Source organism: Ramularia collo-cygni (genome assembly GCF_900074925.1).
Source record: "Ramularia collo-cygni strain URUG2 genome assembly, contig: RCC_scaffold05, whole genome shotgun sequence".
Classification (NCBI taxonomy): domain Eukaryota; kingdom Fungi; phylum Ascomycota; class Dothideomycetes; order Mycosphaerellales; family Mycosphaerellaceae; genus Ramularia; species Ramularia collo-cygni.
In genome coordinates this window covers 1,102,530-1,127,213 of record NW_019716259.1, presented here as the reverse complement: position 1 = coordinate 1,127,213, position 24,684 = coordinate 1,102,530, and the positions used below count along the sequence as shown (strand labels likewise).

Below are 24,684 nucleotides of genomic sequence, written 5' to 3'. Positions count from 1 at the left end.
GAACCGAAGCTCGGATTTAGGAGTGAAGCTGTTATCGATAAGCGGATGATCTGCAGTTGACTGCCTAAATTCGAACTTTGAATATACGCTAGCAAATCGTGCATGATGTGCCTGCCCTGACATGTGCTCGCTGCGCAGCCCATTATTCCGGACTCCGGAGTCGCACACTGAATACGACACCGACGAACGCGGCGGTGTCGTAAACGCAATAGCGCTTGAACTCCCAGATGAACCGATATGCCTTGACTCATCGGAAGCCTGCACTCTGGCTTATAGCATTGCTCAAAACGCGATCCAGCAGCGCTCTCCTCAAGACTGACGCCTTTTTCAAGACCTTACCACAAATCAGTACAGCTTGAGCATTTAACTTATGGCATCAAGCAATCACGCCCTCGTCATCGGTGCATCGGGCCTTATCGGTTGGGCTGTGGTCGAGCAATTGCTCCAGCATCCAGCATTCGGCCATGTTACAGCCCTCGTGAACAGGCCGCTATCGATACAAGATTCGTTCTGGCCCTCACACGCTACTGGATATCCGACGCTTTCACTGGTATCTGGTGTGAATCTGCTCTGCTCTGACGCCGAGTTTCTAAGCCTTCTGCAAGAGAAGGTCACCAACGGAGACACCATAAGCCACGTCTTTTATTTCGGTAGATCCTCCATTTCTGGCATCATAGCACCGTCCCAGCTGACTAATAACCTCTGAAAGCCTTCAAAGAGGACCCGAACGATGAGACAGAAGCGCGCCTAAACGTCAGCATGATGCGTCGAGTTGTGCGAGGCGTAAACAGCATCTCTTCGAAGCTTCAGGCCTTCGTATATCCAGGCGGCACTCGAGGGTAATTTATCCCCAACAGTCCAGGCACATCACCAATGACAAGACCTCTACGCAGCTGTGGATTGCTGAGGTCTGGGAGAGAGCAAGCTCGCAACCCTTGTGTACATTCTAACTGTCTGGGATATCGCTGACCCTGTTGCCTTCGTCTTTAGGTACGGTATTTATCTTCCAGGTGGCATCTTCAGCGCACCACTCTCTGAAGAGATGGCAGATAACCTACCAGAATCRTACAAGAAGACAGTTGCATATCCCTATTATCGAGCGTTACTTACCGAAGAGAGCCAGAACTCAAGTTGGACCTGGTGTGAGCTCTGCCCTGATGCCATCATTGGATTCACTCCCAACGGCAGTGGCTTCTCTCTGGCAGGACACTGGGCGGTATATCTCTACGCATACAAGCTTGTCTACGGTGAAGGAGCAAACGTTCCATTTCCCGGTGTAGCTGCGGGCTACGACTCATTGTACACGGAGACTTCGGCCAAAACGTTGGCGAAGGTAGCAATTTTCGCCTCGCTCCATCCCGAGGATTTTCGAGAGAGAATCTTCAACGTGGCAGACAACGCCCAGCCTGGGTCGATGCGAGAGCGCTGGCCACAAATTGCGAGCTGGTTCGGCTTGAAGGGTGTACCGCCGCCCGAGAACGCGAGCGCATCTGATATGAAGCCAAGCGAGTTCATCAAGCAACATCGGGAGAAGCTAGATGCTCAGGGCGTGAAGGGGGTCGAAATCTGGAACTCAAAGCAGCTGGATTCCTATGGATACTGGTTGACGTTCGATCGCCACTTGTGTCTCGATCGATTAAGGGCGGCAGGTTTCCATGAGGAGAGCAGACCAGAAGARGGCTGGTGGGAAACATTCGAAATGTTCAAGAAGGCGGGCATGATCCGTTGAGACGCATTCTGCGTGTCCATGTCGGATCTTGAGCCGACAAGTCGGATGTTGAAAGCGATTTCAGTCTAGCGAAGGGTTAGATATCCTGCATGAGAATGCTCCTTGAGCTCCAGCAGCAAGATCTCTGTCAGTTGTTGGATGAGTCTCTCCAGGAAGCCGGCCAAGCAAGTCGTTGCAGCAAACGAGAAGCTTGTTGAAGCATCAGATTTCACCGACCTTGAATCACGATACGATCTCTAACACGACAGAAGCCCACAAATAATCATTGTCATCTCGACGTGAGGTAAGTAGAAGGTTGATGCGGGGGAAGCAGAATGGAAGTGAGGGGCACACCACTCGATCGCCGCCCATTCCCGACCACCCCACCAGCTTCAACCATTTTCCAATCTCTCCATCGCGTCATATACGCGTCGTCGATTCACGGTTCCAAGTCCCAAGAGCTCCACAGCTCCAACAAACCCCAATGGAGTTCCGGTAAGTCGTCCATTTCCACCTCTTTGCCCCAGTTTCTTTCAATTCCATCATCAGCTTCTCTAAATTCCATCAATCCCCAAAAATGCCACACTTCGACGAAACAAAAGCCTATGCCGCTCAAGAAGAAGTCTTCTTCGACGATGGTCGCGAAATTGAGCTTCTGCATTACGTCTACAACCGCGAAGACATTGAAGAGCTCCGCAATAACCCAACCAAAGTCCTGCAAGCGATTGACGAATATGGACGTTCGCAGAAATATCTCATGAATGTTGGAGAGGACAAGGGTAAAATAGTAACGGATTTGATCGCGGAAGTGAAGCCGGAGACGATGGTAAATTATCACACAACCTTTGTCACTGCCATCTTCTATTTCTTTTACTCATGTGCTCGTGTAGGTGGAACTAGGTGGCTACATCGGCTACTCCTGTCTCCTCTTCGGCGCAGCTCTCAAAGCCGCAGGAGGAAAACGCTACTACTCTCTCGAACGCAACCCCGAATTCGGCGCCGTGATCGCCTCGCTCGTTCACCTCGCCGGACTATCCGATATCGTGCACGTAGAAATCGGTTCCAGCGATGCATCTCTCGCACGATTGCACAAAGCCGGATTGCTGAAAAAGATTGATCTCATGTTCTTGGACCATTACAAACCAGCTTACACCACGGATTTGAAACTTTGCGAGGAATTGGGAATGGTGGGTAAGGGATCTGTGTTGGCSGCGGATAATGTTATCAAGCCGGGTAATCCTCCTTATCTGGAGTATGTGAGGAGTTCGGTCGCGGAGAAGAGGGAGAGGGCGAGCAAGCAGGAGGGAGAGACGAAAGTTGATGAGAGGTTCGCGGAGAGAACGGGCAAGCAGTATGCCAACCGCGTGGCAGAGGAGAAGCTGGGTGCCACTTTGGGGAACCCAAATTTGGTCTATGAGAGCCAGCTGGTGAACAGCTTCGAGCCTACTGGCGTGCCGGTAAGTCGGGGAATCTTCGTAGCTAGTGAGTGCCCACTGACTTTCGACAGGACGGAGTTGAGATCACGAGATGTGTTGGCGAAGAGAGCTGAGCAATTGCTCGCGTATTTGAATATCGATAGAACAGGACCAACAGCAGCGGCCAATGACCGGCATGATAGATTGCTTTCATGACATTTCTCGTACGACATCGTTCTACAACTTCGCCTTTCCAGACTGCTTCTTCTGCTCCTCGGCAAATTGCGCCTTGAGGACTCTCCTGAGAATCTTGCCCGAAACGCTCTTTGGGATTTCGTCCACGAACTTGACACCACCTCTCAACTTTTTGTGATTCGCAACCTTCGCGCCGAGCCAATCCACGATCTCTCTCTCGAGCGACGGGCTCGCGTCAGTGCCCTTCTTGACAACCACAAACGCCATTGGAACCTCGGTGGCTAGGTCCTCGCGATGTACACCCAGCACGGCGACGTCGTCGATGCTCTGGTGAGCAATCAGTAGGCCCTCGAGCTCAGCTGGAGGCACCTGGAAGCCTTTATACTTGATTAATTCTTTCCGACGATCTGTAATGAAGAAGTTGCCTTCCTTGTCTTGATATCCCACATCGCCAGTCTTGAAAAAGCCGTCAGAGGTGAGTGCGTTTGCGGTACCGTCGGGGTTGTTGAGGTATCCCTTGAAGACGTTTGGTCCACTGAGCCAAAGCTCGCCGACTTCGCCTTGTGGGAGTTCCTTGTCATCATCCGACATGTATTTGGCCGTCATTCCCGGAAGAAGTGTACCGACGCTGCCGATGGTGGTTTGCCTGGACGATTAGCATGCGGATTCCAAATTGAGGGATGTTTGAGACTTACCATTTATCCCAAGGCTGTGTGTGTGTGGTTGGACTTGTCTCGGATAGACCGTAGCCTTGCTTGAGAGGAACTCCAATACGCGCGTAGCTGGCCTCGACCAACTCTTTTGTCAAGGGTGCAGCGCCGCTATTCATCATGCGAAGACTTTTGAGATTATACTTGTCCACGACAGGATGCTTGGCTAAATGCAGTACGACAGGGGGTACAACGTAAGCCATGGTAATCCTGTGATCTTGCACGATACGGCAAAAGGCCTCRATCTCAAACTTGGACATCACAACACACTTCAATCCCCGGTAAAAGGATTGATGGATGAGACAAGTCAGACCGTAGATGTGGAAGAAGGGCAAAAATGCAAGAATCGCGTCTCCATCCGGATTGTCCTGGGTGGGTTTGCAGCTGAGCTCCGCTTCGCCAGCTGTGACCTGCATCGTGTTGGCAATGAGGTTTCGGTGCGWGAGCATCACTCCCTTTGGCAATCCAGTGGTTCCACTCGAGTACACCAAAAAGGCAAGGTCCTTGTCGGCATCGATCTTCGCACGGCGGAAACGTTGGGTTCCACTGATATTCCTCACGCTTGTAAAGTGCTTGATCCTGCCTTCGGGATGCTTCGCATCACCGATGAGTGCAATCCTCTCATCTGGAATCCCGACCTGCTTGGCAGCCTGTAGGGCAATGTCCAATTGAGGGAGTTGGGTGACGATAGCTCTCGCGCCGCTGTCTTTCAGCTGGTAGACCAGTTCTTCGAGTGTATAGCCAGGATTTGCTGGCGAGACGACACCGCCGGCCCAGTGGGTTCCCCATGTAACGKCCGGTGTATCGATGCAGTTGGGGGTGTAAAGAGCCAGCACATCGCCCTTCTGCCAGTCCCACAGCCCTTTCAATCCTTTGCCAAAGTCTATTGCGGTTGCTTTCACCTGGCCAAAGGTGTATGATCTCTTGGTCTCTCCGTCAACGTAAATGACCTTGTCGTCTGGAAAGTCGCGGTTCTTGCGTTCGAACAAAAAGTCATAAAGCCCGACATTCGCGGCGGGGAGCTCAATCGGTGGGTCTGAAGGAAATGTTGTTAGCTTGGTAGGGTGGCGATGGGGGAGAGATATGTCTTACAATTCGATTGGGACGGCATGTTCGCAATGTCTCAGTCGCGGGTGGGATTCGGACACAATTGTGTATTGTGCAACAGAAGAGGTAGACATGATTGCGGTGGGTTGGTTGGTCGAAGGAATGTCCGGCTTAAGATCTGGCCGAGGTCTGCTGTTCGGCGTTATCGTCCTACCTTATCTGCGCGCGGATTGAATTGAATGTCTCCGACCTGGGAACGACGATGATGATGGAAGACAGCAGACTAAAGTTTGGTGCGTGGTTGGGAACGAGCAGGCATTGAAAGCCAGACGTGATAATGTCTTCATCCTTGCCAGGCATCAAATACATATCGCGATGAGGATCACAATTGATTAAAGACGGCACTAATTGCTGAGCTGCATTGATACGCGTGGACGCTACTCTATTGGAAGGTGCGATGAGGGCAACATCATCACTCACCAAGCTTCGTCTGCTTTGCGCCATCGACCATGAATCCATCCGGACTGCTTTTCCGGCGCTGTACCGGCAGGGTACAGGCGCCCTTTCGACAAAAACGATGGGCTCAGGTATCCGATGTGCGATTCTACGCAGCACAACAGGATCCAACGGAAAAGTACCGTGAAGCATTGGAGAGGAAGGCGAAAGAGAAGGGCCTCAAGGACGCAGAAGAGCTGAGACGGGCATATGCAGACCGCATCACAGCGTTGCGGAAGGAGGCCGTGGTCCCTGGTATGAATGCTCCCATCAACGGACAGACACAAGCAGCACCGCCAGCCCCGGAGAACGCATCGCAAAGCGTGCCTTACCAACCGCCACCTCCCCCTCAGCCGCAAAAGTCAGCATCCAGTATCCCCAAAGGTGATGCGCCTGTCAAGACTCTTTCCAGCTTTATCGATGTGGAAAAGACGGCAGAATTGCCGCACAAAGAAATCGAGACCATATGGCGGCTGAGACACGTGCGGGATGCTCAGAGCTTGTGTGCTGTTATGCAGTCGGATACTTGGAACCGCATCGCTTCGAACGCTCGGAAACATCCACAATTCATCCTGCCGATCCCTCGAGAAGGCCAAGGTGCAGAGATACATTTCTTGCAGTGGACATTCCCTACAGAAACGACGACAACCGTCCTCTTCACCCATTTGGCCGAGTTTAAGCTGCGTGGGGAGTATGYGCAACCGCATACCGTCGTCACGCATCACCTCGATCTGCTCAACAAGGGCATCGTCTTGATGGAGGGACGCGTGCAGGAGAACCGCGGTGTCAGTGTCGACGAGGGCAAGTTCTTGCTCATGACGCTGCAGAAGTTTTATGGATTCGAAGCTCTGAGTGGCATTGCGAGAGAAAGTGCAGCGAAGAGGAGCCAGCTGATGCAGCAGTTCAGTGGTGGAGATGCGAGCTTCAAGGTGGAAGACCTCCTGGAAGAGGCAGAGAAGGTACCGTGAGCAGTCTAACTGTGTAGAAAGGCGGAGTCTGTAAGAAAGGTATTGTACAGCTATCATGTCCATTTTGTCACCGTCGGCGCAGAGGATTGAATATGCACATTCCTCCACCCAACATGTATGTACATATACATAACATTCCTCAACCAAGTAAGTCTTCCATCCTGTGAGCTTGACCTTGGACTAACAGCCGTTTCCATAAGGAAAGTCGCTGAAGTGCCGCTCGTTTTCCTGCAAGAGGCGTTTGATAATCACCTCCTGCTGCTCAGCAATCCCCTTCGCCTCCTCGGCGCGCAAATCAGCAGCCCGCTTCCCTCCCTCCATCATTCTCACCGTCCGCTGATCCTCCTCTCGAGCCCGCCTCAGCTCTTGCAGCGCCTTACTGTCCCGCTCGCTCTTCGCATGCAATGCGGCATTTTGATCGTACAGATCATCAACCACAGCCTGTTTCGCCAATAACTTCTGACTCGTCGCCAGTCCCGTCGCCCTCTCCATCTTCACATCCGCTTTGAGGCTCTTGACAAATCCCAAACTCCGCTCACTGAAGCGCTCAAGCGCCGCGCGTGTATGATCGGGAGCATTTTCAACCCAAGCATCCTGCAACTCCATCAGATTCTTCTCGCGGGCCTGGAGAAGAGTCGTGATCGTCGCCTTCTCGGCTTGCACAGCCTCGATCTTGATTCGCACTTCCTGTACAGCTTTTGTACCAGCGGCGAGGAGTTGATCTTTTAGCTCGTCGGACTCTTGGGCTTCAATGCGGATTGCTTGGATTTGCTTCGCGCTTTCCTCCTTCGCGGTGCGAAGGTCGTCTTCTAGATGAGTGATTGCCCGGTCTTTTTCTTTCAATCGTCGCTCGAGTTCAGTGTTGTCGTCTCGCAGCTTCTTCTTCTCGCGGTTGGCTTGCATCAGGGCCAATTGTCCGTTGCTCCCATGGTCACGTTGACGATTCATTATGACAGAATTGGAGAATGTGATGTTGAGAAGGTGTGGATGAACGAACGAATGAATGGTGAATTGGGGTTTGAATGAAGTCGTGACAAGCCACGCGCTCGATCAACATGCCGTGTTACTGGCTAGCCGCATCAAGCTAATTCTGCCACTTTCGGAATTTGGCATGTGAATGAATTGAATGGACGTCGTGACACCAATCTAACAGATGTTGAGAACGATCCCCGCGCTTCTCATCCGTTTGATAGTGCTGACAGGGGTTGATATCGGGGACGTAGCAAAATGGTTACACATGCATTGTTTAACATTGTTGAGTGGTGGGTCTGAGCAATCGCGCTCAAGTTTCAATCTATGATATTTGGTTGAAGCAGTACAACAAGGTACTTCATCGCTTCAGCGTGACAATTGCTTGAATGTGAGGCTTCTAGAAAGACGTACCTCCTGAAGTAATATACAATTGTCCTTGCCGAAATTCCAAAGACCCAATAGCACAAAAATTCATCTCTCATAATTCAAGTCTCCCCTCACCTCATCATGTCCAAATTACTCTCCTTGAGGCTCCAATCAGAGAATGACCTTGGAAGCGCCGCTCTGTTTCTCCTTGAGCTGGCCAGACTTGTCCTCCTTCGGACCATTCTTCCGAAGCATGCTGATATCGGCATTCGCCTTCTTCAGCTTGGTGTCCAGCTCATCACGCTTCAAGATGGACTCATTGAGCGCACGCGTGGTCGTCGATATCGAGCGTTGGATGTCGCTGGCACGGCGTGCGTTGTCCTGTGAGTTGTTGTATTGGATCTGCCACTTCTCATTGAGCACCTTCTTCTCCTCGCTGAAGCTTTTCTTCATCCCGATAATGTTGTCGATGTGAGACGCGCTCACACCTTGCTCCTTCTTCACTTCCCTTTTCAACTTCGCCACATCGTACTCGAGCTTCAAAATCTCGTCGGACAGATCCTCAAGGGCCTTTGCAAGACGTTCCTTGTCAGCCTGCAGCTTTGCCTTGTCGTCCTTCAGCTTGTCCGAGACGCCTGATAGTGTTATCTCCTTCTCCATCAGGCCTTCGATCTTCTTGTCCTTTGCCTGTAKAGCTTTGGAATGCTCCGGCTTGGATTCCTTTGCATCGGCCTTTGCGACCTTCATTGCCGCTTGAGCCTCGTTCGTCTTGAGCTTGAATCGGGCTATTTCTTCCTTGTGCTTCCGATCCTTGGTGTCGCTGGCGACTTTGTTCTTCTTGTCCCACTCAGCTCTCAACTGGACTTTCATTTCCTTCACGGAGGTTTTGATGTCGGCGGCCTGCTTTGCATCCTGCGTTTCTCGGAGTTCCTGCTCGGCCTTGAGTTTCTTTCGCAAAGACGACACTTGCACGAGTGCTTCGTCTCGCTCATCTTCCAAGACGCTCAAGTCCGACTTCTGCTGTTTGATTTCCTCCTTCAGCCCCCTTGCCATCGTATTCGCTCGATATACGAGATCATCGTACGCCTCTCCTTTTCCAGACGGCTTCTGCTTTTCAAAACTCACAGCACTCTTTGTCTTCTTCGCGCTACCCTTCACCAAGCTCGAGCCTGCACGCTTTCTGCTGACGCTAGCATTCGTGGTTGACTYTTCCATTACTTCATCCTCGTCGTCCTCGTCGTCCTCGATTTCCTCGATCTCCTTGCTCTCTACGCTCCTGACTACGCTCGGACGTTGAGTCACACTTCTAGCCTTTGAAGCTGGTGAGAAGGTCCTAGTTGGAGCGGCCACCTCGACACAGTCATCGGATGCTGATGGGCTTGGCGTTGAAGAAGCTGCTGATGGTGGGGTCTGACGGCGCGCATTTGTGGCGGTCGTGTTCTTGGCCATGGCGATGATATCGTCTCGGTCTTGGTCTTCAGTCGATGTGGTTGCTCGAAAGGCGTAGCACATGTCAACGACTTCAATCGAAGATCTTTGACAAGGGAGAGCCGTTTGCTGGTCGCGGTCGGAAAGAGACCTGATCTTGGAGGGGATGCAACCAGCACTGGGCGCAGCCGCAGCTGACGAGTCAGACGAGGAAGAGGAGGAGTGTTTGTCCCGAAGATGGATGATGTGGCTGGAGTAATGTGTGGTAGACGGTTTGTTGGAGATTGTTGTTGAGGGGAGGGTCAAGCGGTGTTGATGAGTGATGAAAGAAAGAGCGCGGGAGATTGTTTTGATCCGTGGACGGAGTACAATCAAGCACCTGATCTATTTCACGTCCGCGAAAGTGAAGCTGGAAGTGCTACATGATACAATCTCGCAAGATCGGTGGAATCGCAATGCTTACGGTTATCACATACTGTGATCAGGCAGGTCGGAAACTGCGACTAGCCCTAGAGGCCTCAAACGAGGCGGCTCCAAGGATATGGCGGTCATGTACTGAATGACGATTCAACTGCCCTAGCTTTTCTTTCACATGCTCTTGGCACTTCCTGGACGCAAAAATATTCACCTTTGTAATGTTTGCCCGTCCATTCAAAAGGTAACATCTTGATCTTCCAATGGTTCCATCTCCTTCTGCAGGCGTGCTGCAACTTTGTCGGCCTCTCGCCACACACGGAGCACATTTCCTCCGGCAATCTTTGCACAGTCTTTGGCACTAACGCCATTGTCGAGCAGCAGGTTGATCAAATCTGGGTACTTTGACACATCTTCAAGGCCACGAGGTGTGCCTGCAATGCCATCAAAGTCGCTGCCGATTCCAACGTGATCATACCCGATCAGCTCGCCGATATGCATAATGTGTTCCACGACATGCTCAATCGTGTTGTTCTCCTCTACAAAGTCTGGTAGCCCGGTCGAAGCGTTGCYCGCTTTGCAGCTTATGAAATCGGGCGAGAAGTTGACCATGACCACGGAATTGCGCTTCTTTACGAGCCGGAGGATATCGTCTGGTACATTTCGTGGGTGAGGGCAGAGTGCATGCGCACTCGAGTGCGAGAAGATTGGCGGGGCAATGCTGCCATTCCAACCTTTTTCAGGCGAGCCACCTAGCACGTCCCTCATGGTGTCCACGCTGACGTGCGAGAGATCTACGAGCATACCGAGCCTATTCATCTCGGCTACAAGGTCGTGTCCTGCCTTGCTCACGCCTCCCCAGTAAGGCTTAGATGCTTGACTCTCGCCATCGACCGTGACAACAGCAGCGTCAGAATAGATGGTGTGACAATTCCAGTTGAGAGTGGCGTAGCGCACTCCAAGCCGGTGATACAGTCTCAGAGTAGAGATTGAGTTCCCGATTTGATGCAACCCTTCGATGGCCAGGGGCGAGATGAGTTTACCTTTGGCAAAATTCTGCTCTGCCTCCGCAGCATCCTTCGGTAAAGTGAAGAATTTGGGATATTTGGATGATAAACGGTGGAACAAATCAATCTGCTCAAGGGTAGCTCGGACGTAAGGAGCGTAAATCTTGTTGGAGAAGTCCAGACCATCAGCTGGACAATTCACGAAAGCAGACCAGAAAGAGCCTCCCATACGGCCTGCAACTGCGCGCGGCAAGTCGAATTGGGCGGTCATGTTCCCATGTTCAAAAGGCTCAGTGAAGTTCTTGTCGTAGATCTTATTCCCGTATATTGCTCGAATCAAGATCAAGAGATCATTGTGGCCGTCGACAAGAGGATGCTTGGCCAGGATCTTGTCTGCGCCCGACAATGATGGTTCTGTCAAGGTGGAGAGCACGCCCGACGTGTACAGTAAGACTGCAACGCAGGAGAGCAGCATTGCTTGTACAATGTTCTTGTATCGATGCCTCCAGGGTCGCCTCTGCGACTGCACTTTATTTGGAGGATGGATGAAGTCATCACGACCGTCGCAGCTCTGATAAGTTTTCTCCATGACGAGCTTTCGACAAGGCCAGGGTAAGCAGGAGTCAGGTTCGGATTTGATGTACAGACTAACGCGGCGGAGAGAGCGTCGTCCGAGTGTGCTTCGAAAGAGTGACCAAGCGATAAGTCGTCGTACAGCGCCTTTTGAAAGAGGCTTAGCGCCGGAACTGCACCACCATCAAACCTTCCGCCCTCAACTCCTTATTCCACCGAAACAACAACGAAGAACATTCCAAACGAAGCCAATCGCTTCCCCATTAGAAGCCACAAGGATGGGACTCATATCAGCCTTCACCCTCATACGGACAGTCTCGCTGTTCCACATCACCGCGGCATACTTYTTCTTGGCATCCCCGAGAGTCATTGCCGATCAGAATGTGGTGTTCATCCTTGGAGAAAGCATGAGAATGGTACGTTTGTCACTTTTGAGACCCTCATCGATGGCTGACGGATGTGATGTAGTCTCATGCGACTACTCTGGACAAACCCAGCGAGGCGTCGGCTTTTGCCGGTGTCTTGCTGGCCTTCCTAGGGATTGCAGATCTTACGGCCGCGTCTTTGAGCGAACTTGTGGCGTTGGAGTACTGGCTTTCAAACGTACCAGTGCGTTTGACTTTCTTGTTTGGCCTCACTGGATACGTTTACCTATTCAAGGAGRGCGGCATGTTTGGCCCTGCTTCGCGGGTTACAGCTAGTCTTGGAGAGCCGCTGCAGAACAGCATGGTTTTTGCATTTGGATTCTTCGAGATTGCATTGTGGTTCTGGGTGAGTGTACTTCTGCCTCTTGAGATGTACGCGGCTAACAATCGAAAGATTTTCACCAACCTGCGCGAGGAGCGAGACACTCTGGCCCGTAAGCATTTTGAGGAAATGAAAGCCAAGGAGGACAGGCTATAGAATCACGACAGTATCAGGCAGTTGTGGCCATATCCTGCACCCCTGCGCCAGAGCTCCACTCATGCTGCTGGCGTGGCTAACATGTCTGAATGAACTTATCATTTCAAGACAGTTTGCTGCGGAGTCACGCCCCAGGACACAGCATTTGGTCTCCAAATTGCTGCAACGTGGCCAGGCATATCCAGGCGTGCGCCTTGCTGTGAAAACGGTCCAAGCATACAACACACATAGCAGCGGGAACTACCAAGGGGTCAACAGGGCGCAGATTGGTAAAGCCTCCTTGGATCTACAACCACAAGCACCGCAGCCTCCATGAAGTTGTTATATGCAGTGGATAAGCGGCCAGTGTGGCGCCTARTCAACTGGTGCTGTGCTAATTCCAGCTTGAATTTGATCCTTCCCGCATATCTAGCCAATCTAGAAGCGGCAGATCCAAGATATACTTTCCACCTGCTCCAGCTTCATGCCAAGCCTCACAACTTCATCCTCGCTGCGCCTCTTGCTCTTTGAGATCCTTCAGGCAATGCTACGCGCGCGGGTACTCGTCTAGCACAAAGCAAGAGGTAAGCGCAACTTATGAAGAGCCATATCAGCCCATGTGCACACTACAGTCCGTACTTCACCACCACATCATTTCCTTTGACATTGAAAGATATTTCGAACACGCACCCATACTCGCTCCCGTTACGTCTTACAAGACTTCGCAACGCACTCTCAAAGTAACTTGAGCTTGCGCGTGTCAGAGCCTAGCCATCACTCCAGACGACTGCTTGGGTCGCAAGGACACGCCGTCTACGCCACGTTATACCCAAGACGTGGAGTTGCTCGCTCTGCAAAGCCGTCTTTCCATTCTCGATCAAGCACATCGCGGCCATGTACGCCGAAAACATGTGGTCGAAGGCTTTTTGGATACCCTTTTGGACCCTTCAACTGGTCTCGGCAAGCATATTTTTGGCAATATCGGCAGTATCTCTGGGGATCTGGAGAAGTTCCGGTGACGACTACGATTATGGGATCGACACGGAACTTACCAAGCACCCGCAAAGATTGGACAGCGCYGTCAAGTGAGTGTCTTCGGATGAGTGCGTTGGTAGATGGTCGTAGCTAACCAGACCCTCCTAGTGTGGTTTCCGGTGTTTTCATCGGAATCTCCGCCCTGACTATTGCGATGAACGGGATCGAGATCATTCTGTTTGCTCGGAAACGATTAAGCGCGGTATCGGTAGTCGTATTCAACTCGGTCACCACAGCCTTATGGCTCGGGATGGTAGTGCTTCTTGCCCTCGCAGCTGTCGGTGGGGCGGCGCCAGTATTTACTTGGATCGTTATCATCGTTGCTTTGTGAGTACATTCAAAATCACCCGGCCGTCCCATGCAGCTACGCGAACCCCTCGGATGATGGCGATCAGCACTGCTCATGGCGCAGTCGTGAGTCTGGACTTGCTAACGTAGAGATCGCAGTGCCGCTAGCACAGGCAAGCTTGCATATGGTTCCGTCATTCTGCATCGTTCCCGTAAGCGGTTTACCCACCGAAAAGGCGCATATACTTCGGCAGCTGCAGCAGTGGAGTCCGGACTCGACTCGTCACCAAGCGGACCTCACACCGCGTACAATGCGCACGACACTGCCTTACGGTTCGTCTTGTTCTTGCCCCAAGTCAGACCCTGCAGAATGCTAATGTGCTCGAAGCCATGTCGCACCATCTGCTTATCAGCACTCCAGTGGCGCAGCAGACGAATACTACGACCCCGAAAGCATGCGTAGCGCTCGGTGCGCATGAGGTGGCAGCAAACGGAGTGAGCAATACGGACTATATCATTCAAGTCGCTCAAATGTACGAGACCATGGGAAATAGCCCACGTTAGCTCATTCGGCATGGGCACTCATGCGAGCAGGACTCTTACGATACCAATTACCGAACCCACAATTCATCTCACGTTGCCGTTCTCGTGCAATCAGGACACCGATTCCAGATCTGAGACCTTCATCTGTTTTTGGGAGTGACGTCTGCGTGTGTGTCCAGCCGCGAGGAACCGCGCAGGGATTGAGTGCTTTAGCCTGACGAACATCAATTAAACGCCCTAAGAGCGCAAGCTCACGTGCCTGGCTTCCAGATCAATTCGATGTATGTAATAATAATGATGACACAAAGCTTCTGCCGCGCAGCGTGAAGAGCCGCAAATGCCAAGGACGAGGCGGGCCAATCTTAACGGATTCAGGGAAGGCGCGGAACAACATCCATCACGATTATTATTACTTTTATTCAAGCAATCGTTCTTCTGTCCCTCTGCTGCGGCGTCAGCCTTCTGCTCTGGACCCCCACGCCGATTTTCTCGTGCAGTCGAGAGCAAGGCTCCGCGATCCGCTCCGCACGTTGGGCAGCAGCGGTTGATGAAGATCGAGACGTGAAATGGCAGCGAGATTCGGGGAAAGTGATGCCCACTTAAAACAGACGCACAGATCACCGTTGTTGCGCGTGCAATGCTAGGGTACACCCATGATCCTCAAGGGGCCTCCCCAGGAAAGTATCTCGAATTGCCCGCAGGCAAAAAAGCGACCGAACCGCATGGCCTTGCTTGACGGAGATCAGTCTGCCGAAGCGTGCATTTGCCTGCCAGTCCCAGAGCCACAGGCCCGCCGGCGACGACATCACGCGTGCTGAGCGTGGCGAGCTTCCGACCGACGTCCCCACCCACCGCGGGCGGTGCCATGGTCGTGGCTCTCACACACTATTGCCGCAGCACGCAGGCGACATGCCGGTGAAGATGTGCACGCAAGCACGTGTCATGATGCCTGTCCTCCGGCACGTTTCGACCTGCGTCGGACGAGAGCACCAAAAACAGACAAAATATCTTTTTTCACTTTCGGCACTTGCAAGTCGGTCGACTGTCAAGTTTGAGATGATGTCAGGTTCTGCGTCCACTGCTGCTGCTGGTCTACGCCCACATGAGGTTTCACTCCCGGCTATCAAACATCCTTGCCCGCAAGATACAAGGGGGTATCCAGTATCCTGGCCAAGCGCTCCCGGCAGCTTTGCTAGTCTCATGGCTCCTACTGGCCTGCTGGACTGTCTTCGGGAAGCTCGATTTCGAACTCCTAGCTGCACACGTTGCGAAAGCCGGGGCATCCTGGGCGTCGCTCGCCGTCGAGGAAGACTCAGGCAGGCACGGACAGACCGCGTCAGATCCTGCGCAGCGAATATCCCCGCGTGCTGGCCGAAGCCCTGTATCCTTCTAACTCGATGGTTCGATGGTAGCACGACCCAAGCCGAAATGGTCATACGCTGGTTGGCGGACGTGGATGCCTCACGTAACAAAGGCCCTTTCTTTACTTGACTACTATCTCTGTACCCCGTCCCAATCGCGATTTCTAGTCCCTCTCTTCTTTTTTCTTGCATTCTGTTGCACTTTGCAGCAGTTGCGGCCCAGATTGCGGCAGAACAGCGCACGATGACCACAGGCGCCTCTACTGAGGCTACCACCACGGGCTACGCTCCCAACGAGTCGCGAAGAGCAGCTGCATTGCCTTCTCGCATGGACGAGCCTTTCGCCAGACAGTATGCTCACACATCTCACCTTGTAAGAAGGTCAACTTGGACGTTTTTTTTTTGACAGCGTGCAGGCAACGACTACAGGAACGAGATCCATGGGCGGCCTCACGTCCACCTCCAAATCCTACCTACGCGCACACCTATCCAGGCTCAGTCCCGACCGTCTCCCAGCCCATGTCGAACTTCACAGCACCGCCGGGCCTGTCGACGACGAACARTCGTGGTACGGCGACATATCCACCATTCTCTAACACGCAAGCACAGCGCTGGGCACGCGAAGAGTGGTCCAGTCGACCTGCTGCACCATACCAGGACATTCCCCTGCTCGCCGGCTGGGCAACGTCCCCACTTTCGGGGCAATTCGCCACCTCGCACACTCCCATGCCTCAGGAAGGCAACCGCAGTCCTCGCTCTGGCTATGCCCCATTTCAGGGCAACTGGTCAGGACAGCAGATCCGGCGTACTTCCTCGGAAGAGGCGCGAATGGGTCTTGGTGGTGGGTATTTCCCAGGCGACGCCAACTCCAGTACGGCGAGCCTACAAGCAAAGGCTTTTCCGCAAAGGCGACCGTCCAACAGAGACGAGTTCGATGGCCCTTCGCAGCTCCTCGACAAGCCAGACGATCAAGGCTTCGAGCCCAAGGAAGAAGATCTTCCTCAATTGCCAATCACTTTGTACGCCCAGGAGCAAGATGACATCCTGTCAAAAGTCAACGACAGGCTCTCCCAGTGTTCTTTCGACTTTGTCGCCAAATACCAGTTTCCTATCCCCATCGAACCAGACAAGCGACCCGTCCGTGTACCCGGTGACCGAGAATGGTCGGAGTGGGTATATCTGCTCAAGCGATTAGCAACGAAGCGCCGCATCCCAGCGCGCGTGCTTTACAATGGCCAGATCAAGCAACTCATTACAATCCTAGAGAACAGCCTGGAGATGAGGCATGCGGCCAAGCATCAGTCTCGGCCCCTCAAGGACGACAGGAACATTCTCCAGCTCATCAGCTCAGGTCTCCAGGTCGCGAAGATCCTCAAGGACGCGCCGGCCATGCAAACACTGGACAGCCTGTACATTCAAACCGAAAGACTCATTCAGAGTCGCAGAGGTCCTACTCCTTCTGCGTCGTCGTACAATCATCACCAGTCGATCTGAATGCACGCAGAAGGCGCAAGTATGCTGGGCATGCCATCGACGGGCCACGGAGATAGCGTCAAGCACAGGAAGACAAGGCTCACTCCTCGATGAATTGGCATCCCAGCTTCTGTAATGTTTATTTGACTTGTTATTGAAAAGACGCCATGCGTCGATGCTCTAGGATATGAGTTCAGGTGTTGGCAGGGAGCCGAGAAAACGGAGCGGGAATGGTTCTCAAGAATGGACTTATTCCAACTCCACAGCCGCGAGGCACAGTGCCCACAAGAATCTCAGCTCTCATTTCTCACAACGGCTTTGGTGGTGTGGATGGACGGCGGTCGGGGTCTGGTGGGGAGATTTTCGTACAGTCTTTAAGGTTTAGAAGGCAATCGTCAAGAACAGCGCATTAGTTGGCAGGGAAATGAACAGAGCAAAAGTGACAGCGAACAGCGATCGAGGACCGGTATTCGAGTACAGCTACATGCATGCATACAAAGGCTTTCTTACTTTTGACATRTGCCTCATCAGTTTCTACCATTTCCAGCGGGAAATCCGTGCGTAGGTTTGCGGCTGGCATCTGGTTGGGTGGGAATCAATAAACGATCGCTCTCTCATCGCTCACATCATCAGGGAAACATCAGACCAGGATGGACATGACTCTTGTTGGCATCCTCTCTGGCAACTGCTCCCGACTCCGCCGAACTCCTGCAACGCGAACCATGCCAGGACTCGGGGGATCGGGGATGCACTGCAGTATGATCACTCATCGGTGAGCTCAATCATTGGCATGCGGCATGCCCCTCTCCACATCCGTGTCTGGGTGGTATCGTTGATTGTCGGCAAGTTCCTGTGGGCTTTCGGCTTGGTCAAGGTTCTCAATCCAAAGCTCGAGGTGCTTGTCAGGTACCCTTGATGCTAGGCCATTTGGACTATCTGGATCGGGCATTTGTACAAGCTACGTGTATCTTTGTAGCATGAGAAGTTCATCGCGCAGCCGCGCCAACCCTTTGAAGACTGCCTGAAATAGCATGAGACATTCCTAAGGTCTCACGGAATGGTCTTGGTTCGGGTGTCCAAGCATGTTCAAGCATTGCAATGTCGCTCCGGGCTGAAGGAAGTGGAGCGTCTGCATGGAATGCTGATCTCAGTATGCGTTGTTCACGTTCAGGATCTGTATTTTGCCCCGGCAAGTCAAATCTCTGGATGCATGTGTGGATAGCTGTTGGATACCAACCATGTAGCTCCCCCCAAACGTGAGGCTTGTTTGAATCGTGCGACTACCCGTCCGGATGGATGAGGCGGAGGGCTGACAGGTGGCCTGTTGGAGCTTTGTACCATGTGAGGCGTACCTGGATCATCGCAAGCAATGCTTGGCTATCTAGCCAGCAGTAYCCATTCGTTGGTCAAGACTGGGGACTGAATTCCGTAGAGTAGGGCAAATTTGCGTAGAACAAGGGCAAAGGGTATTGACAAGCCGAGATTTAGGGTTGGGGTTGGGGTTGTATATTTGATGCTCCAATGTTCCAGGACATCGAGCACGCTTGAAGTGCACTGTTTGGGATCATTGTATTCATGCTGCAGAATTGAGGTGAAGTTGTTTGTTGCGGCCCGGGGCAGCGGCCACGGCAGTGACTCAAAGTCGATCTTCGAGATCTCGCAATGTTTCCCCCAAACGAATGGTCACCTCACAAGTATGAGAACGCGAGAGCCCGCCAGAAGCATCACCATTAGTTTGGAGAGAGCTGAATCAGATGAGAAATCCACACTTGCTGCAAACTCGTGATGAATCTCCGTGCTCTGCCAAAGCGGAGGTCATGGAAGCTTCCTGGAACCGTTTTCTGCCGTAAGGCAAGTAATCATTGCAGGAATCTCATAATACGTTCAAGAAACCCATGAAGGAATTCATATGACAAGAGCAGCAACGGCAGCAGCAGCAGCAGCAGCTCAACACGGGGCGTCTTGGCAAATGCTGACTACACCGCTCTGGCCCTTCACGTGCTGCTGTCCCGGAAGGGCTAGAAGGTGGAGATGCATTACTTCGTACCATACGTGCGGTCGACCAGTTTATCCGGGGGGCCGTTGTCGGTCGAGAGCCCATACGCCAAGCGATGTGGGAGTTGATGGATTATGGGTTTGCCGTGGACTGACGTGTATATAAACATACCCAGGGAAAGAGCGAGACACTGCATATAAGGTACCTAGGTAGGTAGTATGTTCTCGTGAATAACAATGGATACCGTGTGTGGGAATGTATTGACGTATGCGAGCATTCAACAACTCCTAGTAGTCCATAAGAAATGAGCGGTGGTAAGATGGACGGTCGGATATCCAAAGCTCTTCATTCGTTGCTCAAAAGAGAGCAGAGAAATCTTCAAGAGAGTTGATTGCGAGAGAGAGATGAGTGAGGCATATAGTCCTCCGTCCCCAACAGGATGTGATCAACCATTGAATTGCATGTCAACACCCTCGACCGAGGCTTCGTTCCCGCGGTGCTGGCGCGAGATGTTTGGACAGATGTGGAGGGAGTGAGGTCAGAGCCACGGTGGATATCCTCCGCCAATGCGAGCAAATATTTTGGTCGTCATACTCGGCCGGGGCACTGACATTCTTTGCTTTGACTCTTCCACCTCGCTCACCATCACTTTGTTGACTCACAACTTGACTGCTGTTGACTACTTGAACCCGCCAATCCTCAGAATCCCGCCATCTCTCTGCACATCAACTGACCTGCTCCTCCAATCCACCACACCTGTCTTCCCAGTCGCTATTGAGAGCCGATCTCGGCCATGTGTCCTACAGCAGACGAGGCGCCTGCCAGCAATGGCGCCAACGGCACCAATGGTGCCAATGGCCACAGTGGCTACAGGTGAGGCTACGGAACATGCTACTTGTTGTACAGCGACGGCTATTGACACATCGTGCGTAGAGCCATTCCCACAGACCAGAACTCTCGCCCTCAATCAAGCAACCCATACGCGCCCGTGCCCGACTTCCTCAGCAATGTGTCGAACTTCAAGATCATTGAATCAACGCTGCGAGAGGGTGAGCAGTTTGCCAACGCCTTCTTCAACACCGAGACCAAGATCAAGATTGCCAGGGCACTCGATGATTTCGGTGTGGATTACATCGAGCTCACATCGCCCGCTGCAAGCGAGCAATCTCGCCTGGACTGTGAGGCAATTTGCAAGCTTGGACTGAAGGCCAAGATCCTCACTCACGTTCGGTGTAACATGAGCGATGCCAAGCTTGCAGTTTCTACAGGTGTCGATGGTGTGGACGTGGTCATTGGTACCAGCAGCCATTTGATGGAGCACAGTCACGGCAAGGACATGACCTACATCAAGAACACCGCGATTGAAGTCATCGAATACGTCAAGTCACAAGGAAAGGAGATCCGGTTCAGCTCCGAGGACTCTTTCCGAAGTGATCTGGTCGACCTCCTCACCATCTACAAGGCTGTTGACCAGATCGGCGTGAACAGAGTTGGAATCGCGGATACTGTTGGGTAAGTCGAAGCTTGCGATCAACAAGATCGRGCCATTCGCTAACATGATGAAAGTTGTGCCTCTCCACGCCAGGTGTTCGACCTCGTCAGAACCCTCCGCGGTGTTGTCAGCTGCGACATTGAGACCCATTTCCACGACGATACCGGATGCGCCATCGCAAACGCCTACACTGCGCTTGAAGCTGGAGCCACCCACATTGATACCTCGGTCCTTGGAATTGGTGAGCGGAATGGAATCACTCCCCTCGGTGGACTCATGGCTCGCATGATTGTCGCAGACCGCGACTACGYCAAGTCCAAGTACAAGCTCGAGAAGATCAAGGAAATCGAGGATTTGGTTGCAGAGGCTGTTGAGGTCAACGTACCATTCAACAACCCAATCACCGGGTTCTGCGCCTTCACCCACAAGGCTGGCATTCACGCCAAGGCCATCCTCAACAACCCATCCACCTACGAGATTATCAACCCACTTGACTTTGGCATGAGCAGATACGTGCACTTTGCCTCTCGTCTTACGGGCTGGAACGCGATCAAGTCGCGTGCTGAACAGCTTGGCCTGGACATGACCGAAGCCCAAATCAAGGCCGTCACTTTGAAGATCAAGGCCCTGGCAGACGTCAGGCCATTGGCCATCGACGATGCCGACAGCATTATCAAGGCATTCCACTTCAACCTTAGCGCGGAGAAGGAGCAGCCTTTGATTGCGTTGTCGAAGGAGGAGCAGATGAAGTTCGCCAAGGCGGAGGCTGAGCTGCGCAAGGAACCAGAGAAGAGAGAACTCGACGAGACTGTCGATGCTCAGGCCGACGTTCCAGCAGCTAAGAAGAGCAAGACGCAAGTTGTGTCCTAGATGGCCGTTGTATCATGGAGTTTCTGGAGTCGAAAGGCAGACCGGTCGCCTCGGCGTGAGAGAGTATGAGACACATTATGGCGCAGCAGCCATGCAACGAGCCAGCTCATGACTCGATAGCAAGAGCGGCGAGCATGTTTGAACTCAAAAGTTGAGCGTTGGGTTGTACATATTAGCAGCATGGGATATCCTTTTTCCTTTACCCCCCGTTTCAACCTGCTCCACTACACCTCTCAAGCAAGCGGATGCGTACTCGTTGGAAGGCTCGTTATGAGGATACGTCAATATGCGCCAGAACGGATGAGATGTGTGGTCCCAAGGTATGACTGCACTTTCTCGAGACCGATGGCCCCCCGCCACGGAGTGCCGTCTTCGCAGCATCTTATTGAGAAGGCATATTCCGGCAAGTGACATGCGTACAGCAAACACATGATGTGTACATGAGCGGAACTTGACCGTGGTCGCTGCGGGGTATGGGGACTGAGTTTGGGCCTAATGTGAACGACGCGCCTCGACAACCTGTGTGCGATGTCTCCATTCGAGCCGCCACGAGTCCATCCTGCGGCTTGCGGCCGAGACTCGCACATATATTTGTTGTCATGGCTCATAGGTGCAATCGGCATGATCAATGAATGAGGAAGTGGACCGCCAGGACTTCTAGTTGCTGCTGGAAGCGTCAGACTGTACGTTGTCAGTTCGAGGTAGCTCAACCACGAAGGCGCGACTTGCTCGAATTATAGCAGTGATCATCGGCATGCGGCTGGACGGATTTATTCCTACCTCTCCACCAAGGTGGGGAAAGGTTCTCGCTTGTTGATTTAGGAGGGTCCAATCTGGTACGTTCAGCCTTGCACGGTTTAGCTCGACTCCTCCCAGGTGCCTGCAATATAAAGCTGTGGCCCTTGACGGCTTGCAGTAGTTCACTTGCACGTCTGCTTACTCCTCGGGAATCCTACAGACTCTTACCCAGCAAGATGTCTTCCAACGGCGAAAGTAGCAGCTCAGCAGCAGCGAACAACCCCCAAAGCCTCCCTGCTCTACACACTTCTGCAGAGACGTTCCTCAAGAATGACTACGACTTTATCGTGGTCGGTGGTGGCACCGCTGGGCTTGTAGTCGCCGCTCGCTTGACGGAAAACGAGGACATCAAGGTTGGAGTGTTGGAGGCTGGCAAAAGTCGTCTTGGGGATTTCTTGGTCGACTCCCCTGCCATGTTCATGCAGATGTTCATGAACCCAGAGTACGACTGGTGCCACATGACAGAACCGCAGGTGGGTTTTTGAGACCTTAGCATACCACTGTACCAGCAAGCTAAATCAGTACAATAGAAATTCAACAAGGGCCGTCGCCACCATATTCCACGAGGAAAGGCTCTTGGAGGCTCATCTGCGATCAACTATATGATGTGAGTACCAATGTTACCGCTCCAAGCTGTATTCGAGAGGGGCGTACGAAAAAGGAGGTGCTACAAGAGAGCTTTGGTTGAAGGAATAGCGCCACGAGATGACATGCTGACAATCATCTCTTCGACCAGGTATGTCCGTGGATCGCTTCAAGACTACGATGACTGGGCAATCATTGCTGGCGACGATAGCTGGAATGCAGCGAACATGATGACATACATGAGAAAGCATCAGACTCTCGAGCCCATTGCCGATCATGTCACAGACCGGAGCACTATGCCTTTCGTCGGCGAGCACCACGGCACATCTGGCCCAGCTAGGACATCGTTCAACGATTGGCGTTTGCCAATCGAGGACGACTTCATCAAGGCTTGCGATGAAGCCACCGGAATGAGCAAGAAACCTGTCGATCCATGGAGTGGAGATCACATTGGTTTCTACAACACTCTAGGGTATGTCAATAAAAAACGCAACTGAATCCATTCGTAAAAGAGCTTGGCTGACCAACGATCTTTCACACAGGCTGGTGGCCCGGTCTGGTCCCAACAAGGGCATGCGGAGCTACGCAGCACGGGGATATCTCCAGCAAAATGCCCATCGTCCGAACCTACACGTGCTCACGGAAGCCATGGTACAAAGGATCGAGCTCAGTGGCGACAAGGCCACTGGCGTGACTTTTGTCCACAACGGCGAGACCCACACTGTGAAGACCAACAAGGAGATTCTCATGGCTGCAGGCGCCATTCAATCTCCGCAGCTCCTTGAATTGTCCGGCATTGGAGATCCAGAGATCCTCAGACGTGCTGGCGTTGAGCCAAAGATCGAGAACAAGGCCATTGGAGAGGTATGTCCAATTTTTCAAAATTTCCGTACTTTGTCACTAACGAGGCCTTCGACAGAACTTCCAGGACCATGTTCTCACTATTGGTTGCTGGGAGGTCAAGCCCGGTAACATGACGCTGGAGGCTATTCACAACCCCGCCGTCATGGAGCAGGCACAGAAAGCGCTTGCTGAGACAGGTGGCGGCCCATTGACGAGCGTCTGCACCATGTAAGTTACAGTGAAGGGCAAAAGACACCGGAAGCCAGACTTGAGATAAGACATTGCTAATCATTCTTGCATTTCCATTTAGGCAAGGTTTCTTCCCATACAAGCTGTTCGCCACACCAGAGGAACAAGATAGGGTCATCAAGTCGGTGGAGAAGGACTTGCCGAGCTTGAGACCATTCCAAAGAGCACAATATGGTAAGTCATACTTCCAGACTACTCGGACACGGCTAATGACTTACTCCAGAACGCACCCTTGCGCATCTCCGTGATGACAAGTCCGCCAATCTGCAGCTGGTGCTCGTGCCATCGCACTTTGGCATGGAGGGCGGAATTGAGAACCAGAGCAAAGTGTTCCCAGCTCCCGAATCCCACGAGGATCCCCAGGCCATATCAGCTGCCATGTGCCTACAATACCCTCTCTCGCGAGGGAGCGTGCACATCAAGACCTCAGACGCCAATGATCACCCGGCCGTCGACCCAGGCTTCCTTTCGCATCCCGCAGATGTTGATGTCCTCGCCGCTGGTCTTAAGATGTTGGGCAAAGTCGAACAGAGCAAGCATCTTTCAGACAAGATTGAGAAGCGTCTGTTCCCACCAGCCGGCGTTGATATGAGTGACACTGAGGCGATGCGGGAGTGCGTCAGAGATATTTGCATGTCTGAGTACCATGCCTGCGGCTCTGTCGMCATGGGTGATGCCACAGACTCGAGACTTGTCATCAAGGGCTTGCAGAATGTGCGTTGTGTTGACGCATCTATCTTCCCCAACCACGTTTCGGGCAACATTGTTAGCTCGGTCTACGCGGCTGCTGAGAAGGCTGCGGATATTATTAAGGAGGACYGGCTGCACGGCGCCCTCAAGAAGGCCGCTTAAATCTGTTATATCATCAGGGAGGGCACATTATGTGATTAGCGATATTCGTCGGATTGGCATATGTACCATCTCTCTTGATCTTTATCGCGTTCCTTCCCTCCATACAGTCATGACGCCCC

At 52.5% G+C, this 24,684-nt stretch overlaps 12 protein-coding genes; 8 read left to right on the top strand and 4 right to left on the bottom strand.

The window, feature by feature from the left end:
- Positions 1-370: 370 nt before the first annotated feature.
- On the top strand, positions 371-1,729 carry RCC_04176 (uncharacterized protein; the record flags this gene model as incomplete). XM_023769454.1 has 3 exons in its annotated part: positions 371-650; positions 710-839; positions 991-1,729. The coding sequence occupies 3 exons, from the start codon at positions 371-373 to the stop codon at positions 1,727-1,729; spliced, it is 1,149 nt and encodes a 382-aa protein (XP_023625222.1).
- Positions 1,730-2,285: 556 nt separating this feature from the next.
- RCC_04175 (probable catechol O-methyltransferase) lies at positions 2,286-3,257 on the top strand (the record flags this gene model as incomplete). XM_023769453.1 has 3 exons in its annotated part: positions 2,286-2,534; positions 2,599-3,165; positions 3,216-3,257. 3 exons carry the CDS (start codon positions 2,286-2,288, stop codon positions 3,255-3,257), a joined length of 858 nt encoding a protein of 285 aa, XP_023625221.1.
- A 103-nt stretch (positions 3,258-3,360) lies between these two features.
- Positions 3,361-5,139, bottom strand: RCC_04174 (related to 4-coumarate-CoA ligase; the record flags this gene model as incomplete). XM_023769452.1 has 3 exons in its annotated part: positions 3,361-3,964; positions 4,014-5,064; positions 5,121-5,139. 3 exons carry the CDS (start codon positions 5,137-5,139, stop codon positions 3,361-3,363), a joined length of 1,674 nt encoding a protein of 557 aa, XP_023625220.1.
- A 445-nt stretch (positions 5,140-5,584) lies between these two features.
- RCC_04173 (related to F1F0-ATPase complex assembly protein ATP11) lies at positions 5,585-6,538 on the top strand (the record flags this gene model as incomplete). Its single annotated transcript, XM_023769451.1, has 1 exon — positions 5,585-6,538. One exon carries the CDS (start codon positions 5,585-5,587, stop codon positions 6,536-6,538), a length of 954 nt encoding a protein of 317 aa, XP_023625219.1.
- A 180-nt stretch (positions 6,539-6,718) lies between these two features.
- RCC_04172 (uncharacterized protein) lies at positions 6,719-7,486 on the bottom strand (the record flags this gene model as incomplete). The annotated part of the gene is made up of 1 exon (XM_023769450.1): positions 6,719-7,486. The coding sequence occupies one exon, from the start codon at positions 7,484-7,486 to the stop codon at positions 6,719-6,721; it is 768 nt and encodes a 255-aa protein (XP_023625218.1).
- A 561-nt stretch (positions 7,487-8,047) lies between these two features.
- RCC_04171 (uncharacterized protein) lies at positions 8,048-9,325 on the bottom strand (the record flags this gene model as incomplete). Its single annotated transcript, XM_023769449.1, has 1 exon — positions 8,048-9,325. The coding sequence occupies one exon, from the start codon at positions 9,323-9,325 to the stop codon at positions 8,048-8,050; it is 1,278 nt and encodes a 425-aa protein (XP_023625217.1).
- A 630-nt stretch (positions 9,326-9,955) lies between these two features.
- Positions 9,956-11,200, bottom strand: RCC_04170 (related to renal dipeptidase; the record flags this gene model as incomplete). Its single annotated transcript, XM_023769448.1, has 1 exon — positions 9,956-11,200. The coding sequence occupies one exon, from the start codon at positions 11,198-11,200 to the stop codon at positions 9,956-9,958; it is 1,245 nt and encodes a 414-aa protein (XP_023625216.1).
- A 376-nt stretch (positions 11,201-11,576) lies between these two features.
- On the top strand, positions 11,577-12,201 carry RCC_04169 (uncharacterized protein; the record flags this gene model as incomplete). XM_023769447.1 has 3 exons in its annotated part: positions 11,577-11,714; positions 11,767-12,069; positions 12,118-12,201. The coding sequence occupies 3 exons, from the start codon at positions 11,577-11,579 to the stop codon at positions 12,199-12,201; spliced, it is 525 nt and encodes a 174-aa protein (XP_023625215.1).
- An 873-nt stretch (positions 12,202-13,074) lies between these two features.
- Positions 13,075-13,982, top strand: RCC_04168 (uncharacterized protein; the record flags this gene model as incomplete). XM_023769446.1 has 4 exons in its annotated part: positions 13,075-13,265; positions 13,324-13,542; positions 13,663-13,836; positions 13,892-13,982. 4 exons carry the CDS (start codon positions 13,075-13,077, stop codon positions 13,980-13,982), a joined length of 675 nt encoding a protein of 224 aa, XP_023625214.1.
- Positions 13,983-15,651: 1,669 nt separating this feature from the next.
- Positions 15,652-16,901, top strand: RCC_04167 (uncharacterized protein; the record flags this gene model as incomplete). XM_023769445.1 has 2 exons in its annotated part: positions 15,652-15,758; positions 15,824-16,901. 2 exons carry the CDS (start codon positions 15,652-15,654, stop codon positions 16,899-16,901), a joined length of 1,185 nt encoding a protein of 394 aa, XP_023625213.1.
- A 2,768-nt stretch (positions 16,902-19,669) lies between these two features.
- On the top strand, positions 19,670-21,238 carry RCC_04166 (probable homocitrate synthase; the record flags this gene model as incomplete). XM_023769444.1 has 3 exons in its annotated part: positions 19,670-19,749; positions 19,810-20,388; positions 20,443-21,238. The coding sequence occupies 3 exons, from the start codon at positions 19,670-19,672 to the stop codon at positions 21,236-21,238; spliced, it is 1,455 nt and encodes a 484-aa protein (XP_023625212.1).
- A 974-nt stretch (positions 21,239-22,212) lies between these two features.
- Positions 22,213-24,565, top strand: RCC_04165 (related to alcohol oxidase; the record flags this gene model as incomplete). XM_023769443.1 has 7 exons in its annotated part: positions 22,213-22,509; positions 22,567-22,643; positions 22,773-23,093; positions 23,164-23,485; positions 23,541-23,692; positions 23,775-23,887; positions 23,937-24,565. 7 exons carry the CDS (start codon positions 22,213-22,215, stop codon positions 24,563-24,565), a joined length of 1,911 nt encoding a protein of 636 aa, XP_023625211.1.
- Between the last annotated feature and the right edge of the window lie 119 nt (positions 24,566-24,684).